Source organism: Gigantopelta aegis, chromosome 4, assembly GCF_016097555.1.
Source record: "Gigantopelta aegis isolate Gae_Host chromosome 4, Gae_host_genome, whole genome shotgun sequence".
Classification (NCBI taxonomy): Eukaryota; Metazoa; Mollusca; class Gastropoda; order Neomphalida; family Peltospiridae; genus Gigantopelta; species Gigantopelta aegis.
Window position 1 is genome coordinate 4,285,921 of NC_054702.1, and position 23,653 is coordinate 4,309,573.

Sequence of the window (23,653 nt, forward strand, 5' to 3'; positions counted from 1 at the left end):
CTCGAGACAAAATGTAGTAGCGCGCTAATTTGTAATTTTGTAACAAATAACATTGAACATGACAATGTAGTCTTCTTTTTCATATTAATCTTACATAATTAAGTATAGATTTTAATATTCACTGTTGCATGATGTAAATATGCTTAAAATTATGCAACACACATTAATAGCTATTAGTAATTAATAATATACTGTTTTTCATTTATATTCCAGAACAATTTGTTAATATAAATATAATAAATAGTTTTAAAATATATTTTCTATATAATTACACAACTAAGACTAACTAGTAGCAAAGTAATTTGTGATTTAAAAAGAGACATACTGCACCGCCAAATGAGTAGCATTGACCATCTGTGTAGGCTATATCTTCTTTTAAATATATTGCTTTAAGTCTTATATCAATAAATATAAAGTTTAATAGTCACTGCTGCATTATATAGATAAGCTCAAAATCATGCAAAACAAATGTTTAATTAGAAGCATTTAATAATAGATTGTTTTGATTTATATTTGAAAACAATTGGTTTTATATAAATATATTAAACAGATTTTAAAATGTTTTCCAAATAATTACACAGCTAGGACTAACATAAGGGAATATTTTTACAATTGTAACAGTTACTGTTAATCATTAATTAAATGTGTACTATTAGATTATTAATTCTAAACTTGCTAAATGTCGTTTTAAGTTTTAAAACAAAATGTATTACATTTAAAATATTCATATTACCTGTAACCTAGAAATCGGGAGAATAATCGTCAATAAGAACTTTGTGAAACTATCATTCACGAATAAATATGACCATGAATTTAGTAAGAAAATGAAATATGAAGGACAGTAATATTGTGAAAACCTAGTCTCAAGGTGATTCCACCGCCCGACCGACCACGTGTATTACACAATAGCCGGGTGCAGTGTAAACAACTTGAAACGTATACGACCCGGGTATATTGCGGCGGGAAGACTTATTGTGAGTAACATAGATCTCTTGGTTTGTTCGTGTCAATGCGGCGTGGATAGAAAGTTCGACACATGCGTTAGGAAAGAGTAACAAACAAATGCGTTTTGTCTTCCTCTGTTTGGGTGGTCCGGTCGACGATCAACCCTTTGTATTACGGGGCGACCATAGCGCTCGTTTTAATTCCATTGCCTTTGTTATCAATTGAAATTCAAATCGAACACACATTTGCAGACACATGAATGAATAAGTCATCAATAAAATTGTCATTGATAAATCTGCGAGCGAGACACATATCTGGGTACCCCTTGCCACTAAACAGGTGTTCATTTATTTATAAACGGAGAGGTTCTAATTTTACGACAAATACAACGTACACCTATACCGTACAAACGTGGTCTTGATCGTTTTCCTTGAGAAGTGTTGAGAAATTCTCGCAGTTATAATCTATGAAAAATATATATGCATAATATAACACGATAGGGTTGTTATGTATATTAACTGTGTTATATAAAACTAAATATATATGCATAATATAACACGATATACTGAAGCGCATATTGCTGAAGGACTGCCAATAAAGAATTTGATAATTTCATTTCTCAGAATTAGTAATTTAACAGGATTATTAGACTTATTTACTACGCATGATGTTTCAGTATCCACACAAATACACCTTTTGGTCAGTTGTTTTTGGTAGGAATAATACATAAACAATACAAAGAGGAGATGATAATACATTTGAACAGTTTTAAAAACGACCTACAATGAAAACGACGGAGAAACTTGTTTTCTCAAAATTAATTATCTTTACATATTCAACAGTTCAGAGTTTTGCTGCTGTCTATTTCTCTTTTCATTATGTTCGGCATAATTATAATTTAACGTGCATTTAACAAATCAAACATGCGTTACCAACTGTGAGAAAAATATATTTCTCTATTAGTCTGTCATTTGGTTTAATCTGATTCCTATTTTGAATATTAAGTATAGTTATATTACAAGATTTACTCTGATTATTACATAAATTTAAAGTGTGATTTTATTATTGTATCATTCCATGTGATTTACTGAATATTAAATATGGATGTATTATTTGATTTGTCCAATTGATTAACTGAATATTAAGTATGGTTGTACTGTTTGATCTCGTCTAGGTAGTGTTTGATCATGAAATGTTTGTGATATTATTAACTGAATATTAAATATGATTGTACTGTTTTATCTCGTCTAAGTAGTGTTGATCATGAAGTGTTTGTGATATCAATAACTGAATATTAAATATGGTAGTACTGTTTGATCTCGTCTAGATAGTATTTGATCAATCAAATGTTTGTGATATTATTAACTGAATATTAAATATGGTAGTACTGTTTGATCTCGTCTAGGCAGTATTTGATCATGAAGTGCTTGTGATATTATTAACTGAATATTAAATATGGTAGTACTGTTTGATCTCGTCTAGGTAGTATTTGATCATGAAATGTTTGTGGTATTATTAACTGAATATTAAATATAGTTGTACTGTTTGATCTCGTCTAGGTAGTATTTGATCATGAAATGTTTGTGGTATTATTAACTGAATATTAAATATAGTTGTACTGTTTGATCTCGTCTAGGTAGTATTTGATCATGAAGTGTTTGTGATATTTTTCAGACCGGACAGTGGTGGAGAAGGAAGTGGTGTGCCTAACGACACAGACGCAACAGAAAAACATGAACGGTGGGTCTTATAATAATAATAATAATAATAATAATAATAGAAAAAAGAAAAGAAATATTAATAATAATAATAATAATGGAAAAATTAATAATAATAATAATTATTATTATTATGAAACCACGAAAATGTACAGGAATCTAAATCTGCAATATTACCAGTGAAAATACTAATAGACATTTATTATTATTATTGTTATTATTATTATTTAATACTGTTGTTGTTTTTGTTATTGTCATTGATGTTATTATTATTATCATTAATGTTTTTATTATTATTATCATAACAACTATTTGTTTTATTATAAAGATAATACCAATGGACACAGTTTTCAAAGGTTACATGATACCTGGTCGTGTTATGTATTGGACCATTCGTGTGTGAAATCATTACATAGTGGAATTTAGTCAACTTACACTCGTGTCACCCAAACCGCTTTGATTGCTATAGGAACTAATTTCACGCTAATTTATCATGGAAATTCTCCTTTCTGTGAGCGCGGGTCCCCGGTTGAGGTTATCTAGCTGTAAATAAACCAGGTTTATCTGACGTGTAGCGGCCATCAGGCGATAACAAACTCTTTAATGCACAAAGAGATTTCACACCTTGTAGAGGACTTGAGAAACGACGGCTGATGTATGGCTACTTGAGCGATCTTAACTCCGTGTTTTCTCCGTCAATACTTCTACCCGTCCGTCTGCTTATGATGACTATAGACGGATCCGGGTGGTGGTCGTAATCCCAGCCCCATCTGAAAAGCCTGTCCCCTCTAGATGGAGTGCCTCAAAGCTGCGTTGTAGAGTCGTTTATGTAACAAAACACACAGACCCCAATATATTTGAGATAACAGCGAAACGAGACATTCGTTAGCTCTCAAAAATAATAAGAAGGACAAACTCGAGGGTTAATGGAGCACGGAGACATCAAAGGGAGCGCATTGTTGTAACGTGTGTATATAATCACCTTAACTCGGAAATATCATCGCCGGTAATTCATCCGATAAGTTGTAATTCCATTTTCGTAATCTCCCAGCTTCAAAAACGCCCAACATTTCCCCACATTGAAATGACTTCTGTATAGAGCCAGAGGTGTATGAACGGCATGCAAATTCTGTCCGTAAAGTCGACAAAAGATTTCTAGTTACGTGTTGACAGTGTCGTGGTTGATGTCATGGCGTAGTCATTGCCACAATTGTCCTCGCATCACACAATGTCAAACTCATTCGACGGAGCACCTGCCAACGTTGTGAAACATTTGAGGAATTTTTTGTTTGTGCTAAAGTCATTGTAAGTGGTCGACTGCGAGCGATTCTTATTTTAATAAACTGTTTGCTCAGCAAACGGATTATAGCAAGTCATTTTCACGTATCTTATGCCAACCACCGCTTCAGTAGTTCCTAATACATATGACCACTTTGAATTGAACGCGTTTTACTCGTAATAAAAACGTATTCGTGGCGCAATACGTTGGTCATCGTTTTCTCATACACGTGTATTTATATGTTTATAAACGATATGAAAACTATTACATATTTATAGTTATGTATGAGTATTTACTGTAATACACTTCATTGAATACTATATTTATGTTTATGTATTTACTGTAATGTATCGCACAAGGAACTTATCTCGCTGTAACAAAACTTTTATGTACCTTAATGAGTGCATTTAGTATCATAGCTTTATTGCAAAATTTGTTTTACTGCTCTCCGAAATACATGATTGGGTTCTTTAAATAAATAATTAATGTCTCTGTTTCAAAATACGTAAAAAATTTTTTTTTATATATTTTAAAATTATTTAATCGTTAAATTTGAGAAGAGATCATCAATATTGTCAGTTTCGTCGCACTCCTTGTTTGATATCATTGCATCAACGTCACATAAAATGTAGTATCATGGCATCGGGACACTTTCCACTGTTTCATGTTGTATAGGTATTAAAATCATAGTGACAGACTTGAATGTTGTTGAAAGGAAGCTAACGCTAACCGTTACTAGCAACAAGACGCGAGTTTTTTTAAAACTAGAGATATAATTATTATATACGTGTTTGATGATGCTATAATATGATGACACGAGAGGGTAACCACATATATTAAACATTATCGCAGACTCCACAGAGAGATAATAAATTAAACATTTAAAATGTAAATCCGAAATAAAATAAACTCTTTAAATATTAAAACACACACACACACACACACACACACACACACACACACACAGAGATATACATATATATATATATATATATATATATATATATATATATATATATATTATAAAAGAAAACAAGTGTACAGTATATATGTATTTAAAACAAATTTTAAGAAATAATTTCCTTTTACATAGTTCAATTCATCATCGGAAAGGAACAACTGCTGATATATATGAATGTTCATTTAGTAGTCTCTCTCTCTCTCTCTCTCTCTCTCTCTCTCTCTCTCTCTCTCTCTCTCTCTCTGTGTCTCTCTCTCTGTCTGTCTGTCTCTCTTTCTCTCTCTCTCTCTCTCTCTCTCTCTCTCTCTCTCTCTCTCTCTCTCTCTCTCTCTCTCTCTCTCTCTCTCTCTCTCTCTCTCTCTCTCTCTCTGTGAAATAAAATACGTCACCTGTAACAGCACACCTCGAGCTGTACTGATTAACATACACAGGTAATTAAACGATATGCAAATGAGCCGCACCGGGCATGAGATTTGAATATAAGACGAGAGACTGGGTCCAGCAGAACCGTTTTTACCTGGCAAGTCGCGCACACGGCGAGATTTCCACCACGTGCACTCGCGCTGTTTACACGTACACCTGGAGTGTTTAGTGAGTACACCACTGTACGATGTGCACACACGCGGGCACCCGGGAATACGCCACAGCGCTGTTGGAGGTAACGTACACCGCTAACTCAAGGACTTTCACTTTACATTTTCTTTTAATGTACTCCCGAAATAAAATAAACTCTTTTCGAGAGCGTCTGAAGCACGTTTTTGTGGTCGGTTTTGAAAAACAAGATCGCTCTTAATCGGAATAAATTAAAATAACAGAAATGTTATTAACGGTATTTGCAGTAGTATATGTTTAAATCTTCTTTGTAAAATATTTACTTGGAATAAAAGTTTTAAAGGCAAGTTGATGAGAACATATTTCTTTCTTTCTTTCTTTCTTTCTTTCTTTATTACATAAATAGGTAAATAAAAATTTGTTACCATGTCTTAAAGTTTTAGGAAAATACTGCCTACAAATGAATATTGAAAATTGCTACCATTATGACTAATGCTGCCACTACTACTACTACTACTACTACTACTACTACTACTACATAGTATTATTATTATTATTATCATTATTGTTGTTGTTGTTATTATTATTTATAACTTCAAATATTTTATACTGAAACCACTTTTCTGAAAACAATTTATACAAACTATTGTGACGACGACGACGACGATGTTGAATCTGAAAGTGAATGGTAAACGTGGGAAGTGTTTCAAAGTGAACGTTTCGGATGTCGTTCGTAGTTGATTCGCACCGGGTCTCGTTATCTACATTTGTAATGAACGTAGGCTTGAGTAAACACAGACAAAATGGAAATAGTACCCTAGTTAAACTTCGCACCTTAGCTCCAGTTGTTCGAGCGGTCCAACCTGCATAATTAGATTGGATAGGGAATAATGCAAGCTGTCTCACTGACAGACAGAAAGAGAGATTGGACGGAGTGAGAGAAAGAGAGGGTTTAGGGTATTTACGTCACTTCCCTGTGTGATGAACGGTGAGGGGCAGTGACCCCCTCATCCAAATTTTGTTTTTGTTCCAGTATAGATGCCAGATATCATGATTAATATGGCAGACACGGCTGCTATATTTTGGAATGTGTTTAGGGAGAGTACGTACAGATTATGGACAATATTATATTATTGGCTGTTTTGTTACAACGTGTATTTTGGAAGAGTTCCATTTTTACTATAGATGGTGTTATTATTATTCATTATTTAGGATTAAAACACAATTCGAGAAATAGTGATTTTATTAAGGATGAAATAAATACACATGGTTTTGTTGACTTCTTGTCTGAGCTGAACACATATCAGAAGACAAAGATTTGTTTATTGGTTATTGAATTGGCCCATGATGTTATTCAGAGTTGAAGCGTTCATAGCTGACACAATCAAACTATGGGATTTTATTGGTGTATATTCAGGATTCAAACCAATGAAAGGGGAATGTAACTGTTAGTGCTTTTGGTGGTGTTATGAAGGTTGAAACAAACAAGAAGAAATCTAACAATGCTTGTTTATGTTGAGGTTATTCATGGTTGAAACAAACAAGAAGAAATCTAACTATGCTTGTTTATGTTGAGGTTATTCATGGTTGAAACAAACAAGAAGAATCTAACAATGCTTGTTTATGTTGAGGTTATTCATGGTTGAAACAAACAAGAAGAATCTAACAATGCTTGTTTATGTTGAGGTTATTCATGGTTGAAACAAACAAGAAGAAATCTAACAATGCTTATTTGTGTTGGGGTTATTCATGGTTGAAACAAACAAGAAGAAATCTAACAATGCTTGTTTGTGTTGGGGTTATTCATGGTTGAAACAAACAAGAAGAATCTAACAATGCTTGTTTATGTTTAGGTTATTCATGGTTGAAACAAACAAGAAGAATCTAACAATGCTTGTTTATGTTGAGGTTATTCATGGTTGAAACAAACAAGAAGAAATCTAACAATGCTTGTTTATTTTGGGGTTATTCATGGTTGAAACAAACAAGAAGAAATCTAACAATGCTTATTTGTGTTGAGGTTATTCATGGTTGAAACAAACAAGAAGAAATCTAACCTCAGCTTGTTTTTGTTGGTGCTACGAAGAGTTGTAGCTCAGTGAAGAAAACATCTAACTGTGCCATTCTGTTGATGCTATTCAGGTTTGAAGGAAAGAAGGATGTTGTGTTATTCAGGGCTGAAGCTGAATGGAGACATTTAATTGCGGTTGATTTTGTTGGTGTTTTTGAGGATTAAAATAAAGAACCAAAATCAGCTTGTTTTGTTGGTGATAGTCAAGGTCGGAGCAATTAATGAGACACCCAACTATTGGTGCTGTATTATTCAGAGTTGAAGCAACACATGAAACATCTAACTATTGGTGCTGTGTTATTCAGGGTTGAAGCAACACACGAAAAATCTAATTATTGGTGTTGTATTATTCAGGGTTGAAACAACACATGGGAAATCTAACTAGAGGTGTTGTGTTATTCAGGGTTGAAGCAACACATGGGAAATCTAACTATTGGTGTTGTGTTATTTAGGGTTGAAGCAACACATGGGAAATCTAACTATTGGTGTTGTGTTATTGAAACAATGAAGGTAAATTCTAACAATTGATGATGTGTTATTCAGGTTTGAAGCAATGTACAATAAATATAACTATTGGTGTTGTATTATTAAAACAATGAAGGTTGAAACAACACATACAAAATCTAACTATTGGTGTTGTGTTATTCAGGGTTGAAGAAACGCATGAAAAAAAAATTAACTACTGATATTGTGTTATTCAAGGTTGAAGCAGTGCATGAAAAATCTTACTATTGGTGTTGTGTTATTGAAACAATGAAGGATAAATCTAACTACTGATGTTGTGTTCTTCAGGGTTGAAGCAATGAAGGAGAAATCGAAAAATGCTGCACGTACACGACGTGAAAAGGAGAATGCCGAGTTTTACGAGCTGGCCAAGTTACTGCCCCTGCCCTCGGCCATCACCAGCCAGCTGGACAAAGCCTCCATAATCCGGCTGTCCACCAGCTACTTGAAGATGAGGGCGGTCTTCCCTGAGGGTGAGTACCCCTCTCATTAGTTCACTTGTAGCTAATCGATAAAACATATAATATAAAACCCACGTTTCCAAGTTAATTAATAATATATAACAATTTTCTTTTTTTTAAACTCATAAAAATCCCAAACAAAATCCCTAAAAAGAAACCAAACTAAAACAAAACAACCCACCTCAACCCCTACCAAAAATAAAACGCAAACAAAAACCAACAAACAAGTAAAACAAAAAAAAGAAGAAGAAAATAAAGAACGAATACCAGACACCTGTCTAGTAATACCCATTCCCGCCTGATACACACAGACACCCCCCATCCCACAGGAGGCGTGCTAACATACCAGAAACATTTTATATGAATTTTGTAAATAGTGAAAAACCCAGTTGTGACTCATAGATAAATATTGTATTAATGTACGACCACTGAGGCCTAATGGAAATTAAAAACATATTATTAATTAGGAATACAAGAGAATAACTTGAGCACCTCGTAAAGGAATTATGTTCAGAACTTTGACAAAAGAGAATAACATCTAAAAAGTGTACATCATGTAATGTAGAACAAACCCACCAGACTTGTAACAGTTTAATACATTAATTAATTTGAGTAAAATAGAAGGGAATATATTTATTTATAATGAAATATTATTTACAGTAGAAGCTACGTTAATTTATTATACGATTTAGTATTCTAGGAATAATGTTTATTTATAATAAAACCATATAATACAAGTTGTCTTAGTAATAATAATAATAATAATAATAATAATAAAATATTACGAGTAAATTAATTTATAGCAAAATACTGTATACGTTTTGTTAATTTATTTATAATAAAACACTTCCAATACCTTTTATTTATAATAATCAATTATGAATATAATACAGTGTATAAAGTTTATTGTATTTAAGTACTGAGTTAAGTTTACTTTGAATAAAATAATATAAAAACAGTTATGTCAATTATAATAAAATAGTAAACGAATTATATGAATTTATATATACATGTAACATGTAGTACAATACAGTATAATAGGAGTGAGATAATTTATTTAAATTAAACACTTGCAATACCGCTGAGCTATGATGATGATTAACTATATATAATGCGATAGTACGTTAGGAGCTAAGTTTATTTTTTAATACAAAATAAACGTACTAGTAATAAGACAGTATATTAGGATTATGTTAATTTATTTATAATAAATATAATGTAGTTGTGTGAGCAAATTATAATAACAGTGTAGTAGGAATTATGTTAATTTATTTATAATATACAACGGTATTGTGGCAGTGTTGTGTATTTGTTGAGCACGTGTGTCTGTAAGTATAACTGTAGTGTTGAGAAAGATGTCTGTACTGGTGTTACAACACTGTTTACGATAGTGAGACACACCGCGCGGTTACCACGCCGTCTCTTCGCTGTGGGAATTAGAAGATTATGTTGTACAATACTGTGGAAAATGACAGCTGTGCACAGACTATACAAGTTCTGTTACTATATAAAATTATATTAAACAACAAAAGAAACGCGAAAATTAAAAGAAAAAATTCACGGTAAAACTAATTCGGTAAATAAACTGACAAAATGGACTTCAAATATAGATAATATTGATAGTTATTGATAATGTTAACAGACACAACTAATGGGCTTCAAATTGAATAATTTAAAATGAATTAAAGAAAACACAATTGTAATATTCGCGTTTCTTTTGTTGTCCAGTATATCTAACCGTGTTCACATTTCTTGGGTGAAACCACGTGTTTTTATAACCTACTTCTGTGTCAATCATAAATAGTGATTATCATTATTATTCTGCGCATTATGGTAAAAACATTGTGTATTTTTATAAACCTATATTCACTATTTATTATATTCCTGCATGTTGATTTTTAAAAATTAGTATATACATTTCCCAGTTTTTCTCTCTATTATTCAAAGATTTGCTTATACATGTATATAAGTTATATGTCTCAAGTCGTCTTCTCTAGCTATCACAATAAATACGTTACAAACATTTTCTTTATCCATCACTTTGAAATATATGGATTTACTAATCATTGGCATCGCGCGGAACATAAAATTCGACTTATTTTTCTCGAACTCATACCTCCGTGAACTCTGTGATATCAAATTATTACCTATTGTAAATAGTTACTATTCCGCAATAGTAATAAAACTCAAATGTCGTCTTTACCATTGTCCCAGGTTTAAAAAAAATATATGTTACTTTTCGTGTCTTTGTATCACATTGAATTTGTGAACTGGTTAACGGTATGTTATATCATAACAAGCAGGTAAAATAAACAAATAAACAGATAGATGTATAAATAAATAAACGTATTATAATAAATGTTGGAAATATTCTCAAGACACTTCCGCTATAATAAAATAAAATAAAATTGAATAAAATTAAGAAAAATGCCGTGTTATATACAATTATTTTAGGATCAGTTTGTACAACGTGTACAAACTGATCCTAAAATAATTGTCTTTATTGACCATTCTCCTTTGTTTTTTGTCTTTGCCTTTAGTCTCTGTAGTGGCCTGTATGATATAAAACACCCACAGTGAGAGTGTAATATTTTTGTACAATAATGATATTAATGTATACGTCTAAAAATCATGCTGTTTTAAGCGTTCATAGTTTTTTTCTGCAATAATTAATTGGTTTCATCAGTGAATAACGGAATATTTTTCTACATTATTGTATACATCCAAACAATCATATGTTGTTTTAAGCTCTGATGCATTTTCCGCCATAATTAATTGCATCGTTTCTAAATTAGTGATCATTGCAAATGGCTGACTTTGCGGTCAGCAAGTCTCGTTAATAAGCCTCGTTTACCCGACTCGTTTTCGGCGACAGCTCGCAACAAGTTGGCTGAGTCTCGATAACGCGGGTTCCCAGCATGGGCCCCGCAGAACGAGTGGTTATAATTGCTTCAAGCTCAGGGGACAATTAATTGTGAAGCAACTCTGAGAGGGAAGAATACGCCCGGGGCGAGGATGTTACTTGCGCTTTTGCGTCCGGCAAGAAATCAGCTCTGATTATCTCCACCATAAAGAATAACTATTACGGGCCCATAATGCTTACAACTGACAGTTTGGAGAAAAAACGATTCGTGTAACTCGGCAATAAATATCAACTTCCCATTACAAATCAAACACACAACCTGCAATTTCCACTCTAATCTTTATCACACTGAGAACACGTGTTAGCTGTGAAAGGGTTAATTAAACAGGTTGCCCAACGCTTAGATGTGGACATCTATCGGGCTGGATGTAATGTTATACACAGATAAATTAACCCCATCAAATATATTCTCTTGCGCTTCAAAAGTTTAATGTTTTTCTGCTGTCAAATCAAGCTCTGATATGTAGTCCTATCTAACAAACGAACACATCGCGCTCGATACATTAATACAGTGTATTCATATCTCTGATCATAGATGCTTCTACGTGAATAATAATAATAATAATAATAATACGGATGACAATAACAATAATAATAATAATACCAACAACAAAATCAATAATAATAACAATAATAAACATTAATAATAACAACAATAATTCTAATTATGATTGTTATTGTTATAATAATAATAATAATAATAATAATAGTAGTATTACTAAATAATAATAATAATAATTATTATTATTGTTATAAACCATTTTTGTAAATGACCATACATGACAGACAGATGATAGACATATCCAACTTTAAATATAACTAAATTAATGACTGAGAAATAACTTTTAAACAATGAAAGACGTTTAATAAAATAACAAATAAAGTGAAAACCCCCGAGAATAAGTGTTTGAAAACAACAGTAAAAACGAAAATGACTGATGATGATAAATAAGAAACACGAAAGTGATTAATTTGAATGCAACTTTAAATTATGCTGTTATACGGTACGTTATATTAAATATACTTGCCAGACACGCACTGTAAAAATAATAAAACATACTGTTAACAATAAAATAAATAAATAAATAAAATATTTGATATTTTCATGTTCATATGAACTAAACATGTAAGTTTGTTTTCTGTATAGTCTTGAACATTTGTTTGACTCGTAAGCATAATCAATTTAAAAATGGAAAACATTTTGCAGGTTGAATCATCGGGTTTTCATTATCCAAACTGAGACGTGTGTTATTCTCAAATCAGATTTAGCCACTTTCTCAACAGTCGACGTTTTCTTACTGATAAAATATTTCTCTCTCGTCAGTGCGGATTAGCACGACCCGTATTGAACTTGCAGTGTAGCAGACGTCGTTTGGATTATATCCCCTTCTCTCAGCAGACGTCAACCGTGTAATTCCCGCCGTGCACGTGCACGCATTTTGTTCTGATTGTGCTAACTACAGAAGATAGCAGAACGTCATTATTCTTCACGTCTTCACGCAGTGATGTCAAAATAATCATTACAGATGACAGAAGAAATAACAAAAGTAACATTTAAATAAATAATAGTGGTTCCCTAAATACAGACTGACTTAATAGTTAGTTGTATGTACTAAATAACAAAAACAAAGCGAAATATTTGAATGCATGTATGTATATATTAAATATGTAAATTATTCGGTAAATAAACTGTCAAAATGGGTCTAAAATATTTTAATAAGACACAAAAGCTAATTGGATTCAAACTGTATAATTTTAAATAAATTAAAGAAAACGCAATTAATATTCGCATATATTTTAAATTGTTCTTGAATTTTAGCATCTTTTTTCAAAATATAATATTTAGCCATTCGGTAATTAATATATTCTAGCACAGGATGAAGTCATAGAAAAACAATTTTCAATTGTAGGATGAATGCATAAATTTTAATGTGTAGGAATGATTCGTTCAAACTAATTCATGAATGAAATAGCAGTATTGAAGAAAATTACCTGAGCAAAAATATGCTTTGGAAAAATAGAATCCAAGGAATTTTCCACGGCAAATTTGCGGTTAGTTTGTAAGATAGGAATACAATTTGTCTGTATTACAAAATACATAATTAACTCAGAAAAGTGACAGAAAATTGTAAGTTCCACGACCAAACAAATGCCGCGGAAAATTTAAAACAGGGCCGTGATTTATCGCCGAATTGAGATGGGGGGAGCACTTTCACACTTTGTGTGTTAGAAACAGTCGTGTTAATTACATAGACCCTATTTTGTGTGAATTTTAGCCTTCAACTCATTTTTAATATTAGTTTTATTTATGAGACACCACAAATTATAAACTAGTTTTGAGATAACAGAAATATAAACAAGAGTCATACAGAGTCATACTGATATTTTAGTTTTAAATTTATATAATTTTCATATTTCTTTCAAATCTCTGTTTTCTTTATTGAGTACTCAGAGGTCGTATGCCCCATTTAAACAATTTCTAAATTTCTGTTATGAAAATGATATTAATGATGACGATAATTGTCATTACTATCATTATTACTACCCAAAAATCAATCAGCTATACCAGAATACCACTATAAAAACAAATTCAGTTTGCAAAATAATATTATGCGCAGTGCATCTTGGGACTAGCTTAAAAGGTATTACTAAAAGAACAGCAAGCGATTTGGATACTGAGCATATGAAAATAATGGCAAGCAAACAAATGCTGCCCCCACAAATCCCTGCGAACTTGGTGTAATCTCGGAGGAAATCGGGCTGCTGTGTTGCTATTACGGGCTGAATATAGACGTCGCAAAACGACATTAGTTTCACGCCATTTCATTCAGCACCCACGATCGGGCTGGAGCACGTTCCAGCAGCACGCTCAAACTCGAGTCACGATCTGGGGGCTATTTCTACACCCGGCATGTCAACACGAACAGGCATGAGGAGCAGTATGAGGAGTTGGTTATAGTCTTAACTCACTGAGATTCTGCACACACGTATGGTAATACACACATAGCGACATACACATAGTGACATACACACAGTGACACACACACACACACACACACACACACCATATACATATGTTCTAGATTAAACAATACAATGTTTGTGGCCTAATAACAAGTGTTAAAAGTTACAAATGTTTTGACTTTGACATGGTGGTTCTTGGGGAATTAATATACAGGGTAGGGTTAGGTCCTCAAAACATTAAATTATCAGGGGCGGCGCTGACGTACCACTTTTCAAAGAGGTACGGCATGGCCGTACCACGTGTGTGTGTGTGTGTGTGTGTGTGTGTGTGTGTTATATTTGCTATAATTATCTGTGAAAATGTCCTTATGTACCAGTAATTTGAAAGGCGAGTCTGGCAGCCACGAGCCGTACCACTATTTTTTTCACTGTGCCGTCCCTGATTATGGTACTGTTGATTAAGTGATTATCATTGCTAGGATTACCAACGGAACTTGCACAGAACAATTTTACGAATTTTTTCGGTTGTTCTTTTAAAATATTTTTATATTAAGTTTGAAGCCCGTTATTCTTGGCACACAGTTCCGCTAAATGGGCCGTGTTCGTGTCCAGGGTCGTGGTTAGTGAGAAGTCGGCGTAGTGGCCTCACACGTTCCCACTGACTGATCCGTTAAAACTCAATGTCACGTTGGGGTGGAATTAGTTAAAGTCCTAACAAAAACTACAACAACAACACCCCCCTCCCCCCAAACACACAAGGAAACATCCCAAACCCCCAAACAACATCAACAAAACAACAACACCCCCCAACACCCCCGAAACCCCCCCAACAACGAACAAACGAACCCCACCAACACAAAACAAGAAACAACCCTAGCCCACAAGAAAAACAAAACGAGTAAAAAAACCCAACCAAAACATCTAACAAAACAAAACAAAACAACCGCACACACACACCCTATAAAACAAAAACCCCACAAAACAACAACAAACAAACAAACAAATAGCCCCCCCACAAAAAACAACCACAACAAACGTAAACACAACAAAAAACTACCCCAATACGAGCGCGATCCTGCGACCCACCACACTGTAGGCGAGCGCCCATTAACTGTGATCTATCCTGCGTTAAGCGGCCTTAAGACCACGGTCCGAGATGCTTGTTTTTGATTTACTCAAGTGTAACGTTAGCGCAACCAGAACTGTTTTATTGGCATAGGAATTAGCACGGCGCTGTATCAGTTACCGAGATGTCTTCACAGAATAAATTGTCCAACACCAGGTGTTACGAGGGCTCAAGTCTCTCTGTCTGACTGGGGGCGGGAAGTCGATCTACATGATAGACAGTTTACGTGTGTCCGTTACGTTGTTTATGCGTGTGTCCGTAACATTGCCTGTGCGTGTGTCCGTTACATTGCTAGAACGTGTATCCGTTACCTTGCTAATAGATTTGTCCGTTAAATTGTTTGTGCGTGTGTCCGTTACTTTGCTTGAACGTATGTCCGTTACATTGGTAATAGATTTTCCGTTACTTTGCTAGAACGTGTGTCCGTTACATTGCTAGAACGTGTGTCCGTTACATTGCTAGAACGTGTGTCCGTTACATTGCTAATAGCTTAGTCCGTACATTGCTAGCATTTGTCCGTTGTAGAGCGTGTTCATTGCTTGCATGTGTGTCCGTTATACTGCTTGTTTGTCACTTTCAATGCTAGTACGTCTGTCCGTTACATTGTTAATACGTTTGCCCAGTACGTTGCTAGTACACCTGTCGGTTATCTTGCTACAACAGTTGTTTCATATTGCTAGAAAGTTACATGTTTGCTAGTATGGTTGTCCGTAGCATTGCTAGTACGTTTGTCCGTTACACTTCCTGTGTGTGTGTCCGTTACATTGTTAGAATGTTTGTCCATTATATTGCTAGAATGTTTGTCCGTTACATAGCTTATATGTGTGTCCGTTACACTGCTAGAACGTGTGTACGTTGCATAGTACGAATGTCCGTTACACCGCTAGAACGTGTGTACGTTGCATGCTACGATTGTCCGTTACACTGCTAGAACGTGTGTACGTTGCATGGTACGAGTGTCCGTTACACTGCCAGAACGTGTGTACGTTGCATGGTACGAGTGTCCGTTACACCGCTAGAACGTGTGTACGTTGCATGCTACGAGTGTCCGTTACACTGCCAGAACGTGTGTACGTTGCATGCTACGAGTGTCCGTTACACTGCTAGAACGTGTGTACGTTGCATGGCACGAGTGTCCGTTACACTGCTAGAATGAGTGTACGTTGCATGGTACGAGTGTCCGTTATACTGCTAGAACGAGTGTACGTTGCATGGTACGAGTGTCCGTTACTTTGCTACAACGTTTGCCATTACATTGCTAGTACGCGTGTCCGTGTGTTTGTACCTGCTCAATCCAGAGAAAGGGTTCTCAGCCTAGGCCACTACATCGACGTCTACATCACTAACCACTAACCATTAACAACCCTAGAGCGGCTAGGTTATTTCATTCCAAATTCTACTCTTTGGCGACAGGTTCCAAATACAAATCGAAAGATTTATGAAATGTGATTTTACCCAACGAAGAACCAAATTAGCGAGAGTGCATCTTTAAGCGCCTCACACCTGTATTGGTAGAGAGATTTCCAGGTGACTTGCTGTTTTCTCCTCCTAATTCCCGCAATCCGGCCCGCACGGCGTCCGCCGAGTTTAAACGTCTTGTCCAGCTTCTCCAGAATAAACAAACCATCTCCACACAGTCCCACCAATATTATCACACAAATGCTAACTTCCTTTTTTTCCTCTTTGCTATATTTCTCAGTTCATTGATTAATTATTTTATAAAATGAGCTTATCTAAAGTAGGTTAGCCATATGAAAAGACGTGAGTGATGCATTTACTACAATAAAAAACCAAAACCAAAAACTAAAACAAATTATATAATAAAATAAGTACATAAATAAATGAGTAAATCCATAATTAAATTAGTAAATTCAAGCAAATATTACGGTTTTTTAAAAAATGTACTATATTTATTGTATTGTAACATGTTAGATCAAATTTAATTACCTACTGTAACAAAATACAACTGACTGCATAAATAACATTTCTTGTATGAAATATATAATTATATACTACTATATATTTTTTATTACTTAAAAAAACTCAACCAATCAAGCCAACAACCATGAACTTAAATTTTGTTACGTTTTACCTTGCAAATTAAAACTTCGTGCTGTCGCTAACATTTGCACAAAATATGAGTTCCAATATTTCTCATAATCCCGGTACATAAGGCATGCAAAATGTATTTCTGGGAACGTGCCGGAAATAAAATTGGTAGGGTAGGTCGGATTGACCTTTTTAATTTTTAGTACATATTAATAAAAGCCCTACCCCCCCCCCCCCCCCCCCCCCCCCCCTCGCCCAAATATATATTGGAAAAAATAGTGTCCCTTTTCTAGTAAGTGTCGGGTTGCTGGAAGGACTGGATTTGCTTTACGCCTAATAACCGTGTATTAATAATATAATGAATACTTATTTCCCCAAGTCGTCAACCGAACATTATCAAGTGAATATTTTTTTTTGTTTCACAAACATAAAGTACGTTACAGTATGAATATTCTATTGTGTAAACACATAGCTATGTAAACTGAAATATATCCACAAGCAGTAGATATGAGCCGCGGCAATGATACTTTAATAAGGCGATTTGTGAGTTTGTAAGTTTTGGACCTGTGTATTTAGTATAGTGTTCTAGAGCTTGAAATGTGTCAACTTGTTCATTTCACACGGAGGTCACCTTACAGGGCGGCACCTATTGGGAGGGGGGAGGGGGTCAGTTGATGCCTGAAAGTACGAAAAGGTTCTTTTTAGTGTAATCGTGTTGCTTTTTGTTTAAAAGCGCCCTTGTTAGTTTAAAGATGTTATTTTTAGTTTAAAAGTTACCTTTTTAGTTTAAAGTGACCTGTTTGGTTTAAAAATGTCCGTATAAGTTCACAAGTGTGGGGGTTTTTTAAGTTAAAAGTGTTTGTTTTAGTTTAAAAGGTTTCTTTTTAAAATTTAGCTAAAGAAAAATCTATATTACAGTGCTGTAGGGTTTTTAAACATTATTATTGCCCCCCACCCCCCATTTCATTTTCAGCTGGGTACGACCCAGGCTTAACAGAGTGTCGATCGCGCAGCATAAATTAATCATGTGAAAAGTGACTTATCTGTATGATTGCGAGCGCTCGTAACTCGACCAGTTTATCAGCGTGAACAAACTTCAACTACTGCCACTCGCCTCTCGAGTGTTTGTTAACACTGTCACACACCGTGTCGGCCGTCACACAACACAAATATCATAGCCTTTCTGGAAACCTCACATCATTATTACGACATTCGTCATGGCATAAAACTAATCTTATCAATATGACAGTACTTAGGTGGTCCGATAATGTTTAAAACAATCTCTCGTTTTTGTTATTGTAAAGTTGAGACAGTTCGCTAAACACATATTTCAAGTTTGAGTTTCACTAGATTTCTAAGTGAGATGAAATTGACGGGGCTACACGCATCGCGCAATAAATTAGAAATATCAGTAGACGTAACATCAATCTGGAACCAGTATAAGAGATTGGATACGGCCAACCTAAACACAGTAGTTTGGAATTTTAATAATCGAGTCAAAAGAAACATAAATAATCTTCTAAACAGTTTGTATCCTATAACTTACCCATGATATCCATGTCATAAACCCATGTGATAATTTACTGTATACTATTTATAATATATATAGTGTATCAATAAATAACATTTCTTCGTACTTTATATGGTTGGCGTAGTACTAGAAATATCGACTGAAAACTGTACAAACTGACAGATACAACAACAACAACGCTTCCTGTAAAATATTAAATGTCTCGTAGTTAATACTGTATGTTGTATTAATACATTTCTGCATTTGAATGACGAAAAATCACATAATATCTTTTATTTTATTACACCCCCCCCCCCCCCCCCCCCCCTCCCCGTCAGCGCTAGTACTGGATGAGAAGGTTATTTCGCTAAATTATCCATATAACTTCAAATTTTACTGAAACGTACACTTATTTTACAAATAAAAAAACCCAGTCATTTATTTCGCTAAATTAAATATATAAATTCGCCATTTGCTTTTAAAATTGGCAGTTGGCGAATTAGGCGAATGTCAGAGTTAGTCTTGATAGTAGATTCCACGTTCGTATTCCTTTCCTATTTTTATCCGGGACATTTGTCTTATTTCGAACCATTGCCGGGAGCGTTATAAAAGTACGTGTTATTCAAACACGTTAGTGACAAACTCATTGTAAGAGTTGCACGTGAAGTGGTGAATCATGGGATACAATGGCCGTCAAGAGGTCTGAGACGGTGATCCAGTATTTCTGAGAATAAATACATTAATAATGATGTGCAAACTTTATATTAAGTGTCGTACGTAATTAGATTTCAATTGTGACAACGCCCGACCGCGGCGTCTCAGAACTTAATCTATGACTAATTGTAATTACCCCGTGAACTAAAACAAATCATAAGAATCCACACCATTTAAATAATTACATATTTATAGTCGATCATCGTGCTCGGGATATTAACACTGCCGCGTGGTTTCTAAGACTAGTGTCATGATCCCGGGCGAGGGGAAGAAAAATATGAAAAGCCGCCACGGCCACTCGAACCGTCGAGTGCTTGCACGAACAACATTGCCTGGTGTTCCCTATAATTTCTTCCTTTCGCGGCGCACCAGTAGCTTTTGACAATGTTTCCTGCACTCTGCACGGGAAACGTTGAGAATGGTGTAAAACGTTGCAGAACTAAGTTGAAGGAACGGTTGTCCATCCAGAAAACATAAGAAAAAGTGTCCTTTTAATTATCTGAAGAAAAAAACTGTAATACATGATCAGGACCGTATTTGCACAGTTCAGAGTCGACTGGACACGTGTCAAAATAGTCGTTGATTCCAGGAATCTGTATCTAGTGCCTCATCATGGCCCCCTCCTTTAAAAAAAGTCCTGTATTACTGAAGACTGATTATTTTTCTTTTGCCCACCCAAGTTATTTTAGGAAGAAAAAGAACAAGAAACATTTTATTATAGTGTCACATGCTGTTCATAAATCATGTAATATAAATATATGTATACAGAGGTTAAACAGTACAGCGTCCGGTCAAACGGCCTACGAGACAATCAAAACATTCAAAATTTTAAAATATTTAGGCCAGGTACGACTATATTCAGATGAGATTCTTACGACATCATGGCGCTGTAATCAACGTCCAGAAGCTATTGGCACGATGACTTGGGCTTTCCCAAAAACCACGGAAGCCAGAATGGATGGAAGCCGCCGTCCCAGGTCTTGTGTCTCGAGGCGTATTTGCTGAGCCGCAGTGTTCATATACATAATCTGAGTTGTTAACTGGAGACGGAATAAGACAAAGCCAAACAGTTGGCATCACGGGCACTCAATAACATGAAAATTACTCTTTTTGCATTTTGATTGTTACAAACGCAGATTATAGTAACGATTGACAAAGTAAACAAACTGTGTTCTTTGGCTAAAAAGCTGGCATTAAAACCACACGGCACGGTTCCATGGGTGATATATAATATAACTGTAACAACGGAAAATGTCCTTACAGTTTAATATTTATTAAAATAAACAATATCTGTTATTACAGTTTTTAAAATATGAAAAAAATACAACAGTTCTTGAAATAAATTTTAAACAACCCCTCCCCCTCCCAAACAACTAAACAAACCCCAAACAAACAAGAAACAAACAAACAAAACAAAGAAACCAGTATGCAGTTTAACAATTGTTCTTAACAAGACACACTTTATATATGAATCATTATAATTCACTTCCATCAGTATGACCGGTGGCCCAACTCTTTCCAGAAAGTATCATGTTTGCTTTGACGCAAGTTTCTTTTCGATCTGTTTCTATGATGTGGCCGTATTTTGTAAGTAAAGTAAAAACAAATTTGTGCAACGATACCTCTAGATAATTACTTATTGGATGTTCATATTTATTTTTTCTAACATTTAGTCTTAAGAAAAAAACGAAAAAAAAAACACCCCAAAAAACCCAGCTAAATGTTTACATTAGTAGCAAGTACTAGTAGCAAGTGGTGTTTTATATACATTTTCTTACAAACAGGACTCAACATAACGCAACATTTTAAATACCAATTCGTAGGGTACTGGATAAGATGGGGAAAACGAATCAAAATTTTACAAAACAAAACACCAAAAACCAATAAAAAACAAAAACAAAACAACCAAAAGATGGGTTCGCCGAGCTTCTTCGACACTATGATCAAATACTAGATGCATTTGAAGACATCTCCCTCCCCACCATCGCATTTTAGAAGCCGCCAATTCAGAAACGCGAACCTACGGATTGCTGTAAAGCGAGTTAACTTTCACTTGTACTATCTATTTCTATGGTGTGGTTGTGTTTTAAATTCCACCCACTGTTATCGGAAATCCCCACCTGGACTACCCAGCCGAAAACTTTCTCACGTTACTGTAACCCGAACGATGGGGAGCACACAGCGCCCTCTGGTTGTCATCGTAACACAAAGCGGTGACCGGTGTGGAGTTGACGACGACCCCTCTGTCAACACCGTCACCTCCTGACAATGACGACCTCGGCGGTGTACATCTGTACAAGACAAACACACTGAGACGTCAACGACAACTCCACTGTTCTCAGGTCCTACCCGATCACGTTACAATTAGGTGTAAAATACACACGATTTCATTTCAAACAATTACAGTCACAGTATATTTCGGTTTAGACCTTTGTCACAAGTTCAACGGTTAAAGCCACTAACAGTAATATTCGGCGTACATAGTTTTGTGTATTTCGCATTCAATTAATTTTGAACTTTTACAACCACTCGCAGGATCAGAAAGACGTTGGAATTGCTAATCCTGATAATTTAAAGGGAGTATCCTCAGTTTTCAGCCCTATCAAGACTTCGATTTGTTTCCCGCGAACAAAATAAACACAGTCATCCTGTTTCCTATAGGGGAGTCGTGTTTTTTCTTGCAGCGTTTGTACTAGTCACTAACAAAAACATTTTAATAATCTATAAACTCGAAGAGAAAAAAACAAAAGTCTGTGACATCAGATTTAGGAAACTACATGCATTTTATACATAGTACTTGGCAACCGTTTGGTTGTTGAACATTGACGACCTGTTACATAGAGTGCGCTCTAGCCGTTTTCTTTTATTTATATATTTTTAATTTAACGACACCACTAGAGCACACTGATCTATTAATCATCGGCTATTGAATGTTAAACATTTGGTAATTCTGACATATAGTACAGGAGAAGAATCTTTTATATGCACCACCCCGCAGACAGTATAGCGCATGCCACAAACTTTGATTTACTAGTCGTGCTGCACTGTCTGGAACGAGAAATAGCCCAATGGGCCCACCGACGGGGACCGATCCTAGACCGATCGCGCATCAGGCGTGTGCTTTATCGCTAGGCTCCGCCCCGCGCCCATCCCATATAAAGAGAGTACAGTCAAAGAACACTCGAGCTAGGTATGGCACATATGGTTTCTAAATTTAACGGCTTCCGAAAACGTCAGAACATAAACGAAATGAGATAATCTTTAAGTATATAAATGCACTGATATTCTAATGATATCGTTTTTTAAAAACAGTTTTCTATTGTGAGTACAGAGCGATGGGTGGGTCGTGAGAGGTATCCCGTGTTTATTTTACGATGTATCTCCGCCGCTATCTCTGTCTGAATACCCCATTCTCCCCTCATACCAGATCACTTCCTCCCGGCCTTTGAAAACAATATTTAATCTATTCTCCTTTCTCACTGAAATAGGATTTGTCGAGAAATATGAAAGGTTTTCTCTCCCTGTGATCTGAAAGCTGCTTCAATTACAGACACCATCCCTCTGTACCCCAGACCTGGACCAGTCACAGGTCATCCAGGACATCCGGGTCACATCTATGGCACTAGGACGGTCTTCACATGGACTACAAATAGAAAATAATAATAAAATAACATACATAAAATTGTATGTAAAGCAATCAATAACGAAATAGAAATTATAAAAAATAATATATAAATATAACACACATCCACATATTTCAAAATAATTATTCACCCATTAATCTGGGATACCTTGCTACTAATGAAAAAAATATATAGAGGGTTTCCTCGCTAGGACTATATTTACAAATTACCAAATGTTTGACATCCAGTAGCC

The 23,653-nt window shown here is 35.0% G+C and overlaps 1 protein-coding gene across 1 annotated transcript in view; it reads left to right on the forward strand.

Moving 5' to 3' along the window:
• The window catches only part of LOC121370295 (single-minded homolog 1-A-like), a 71,198-nt gene that overhangs the window by 1,058 nt on the left and 46,487 nt on the right, over positions 1-23,653 (forward strand). Inside the window, exons 2-3 of the mRNA XM_041495433.1 lie at positions 2,620-2,685; positions 8,319-8,503. Coding sequence (XP_041351367.1) covers positions 8,329-8,503 — 175 coding nt within the window. The 5' untranslated portion in view covers positions 2,620-2,685; positions 8,319-8,328. The remainder of the gene's footprint in view (positions 1-2,619; positions 2,686-8,318; positions 8,504-23,653) is intronic.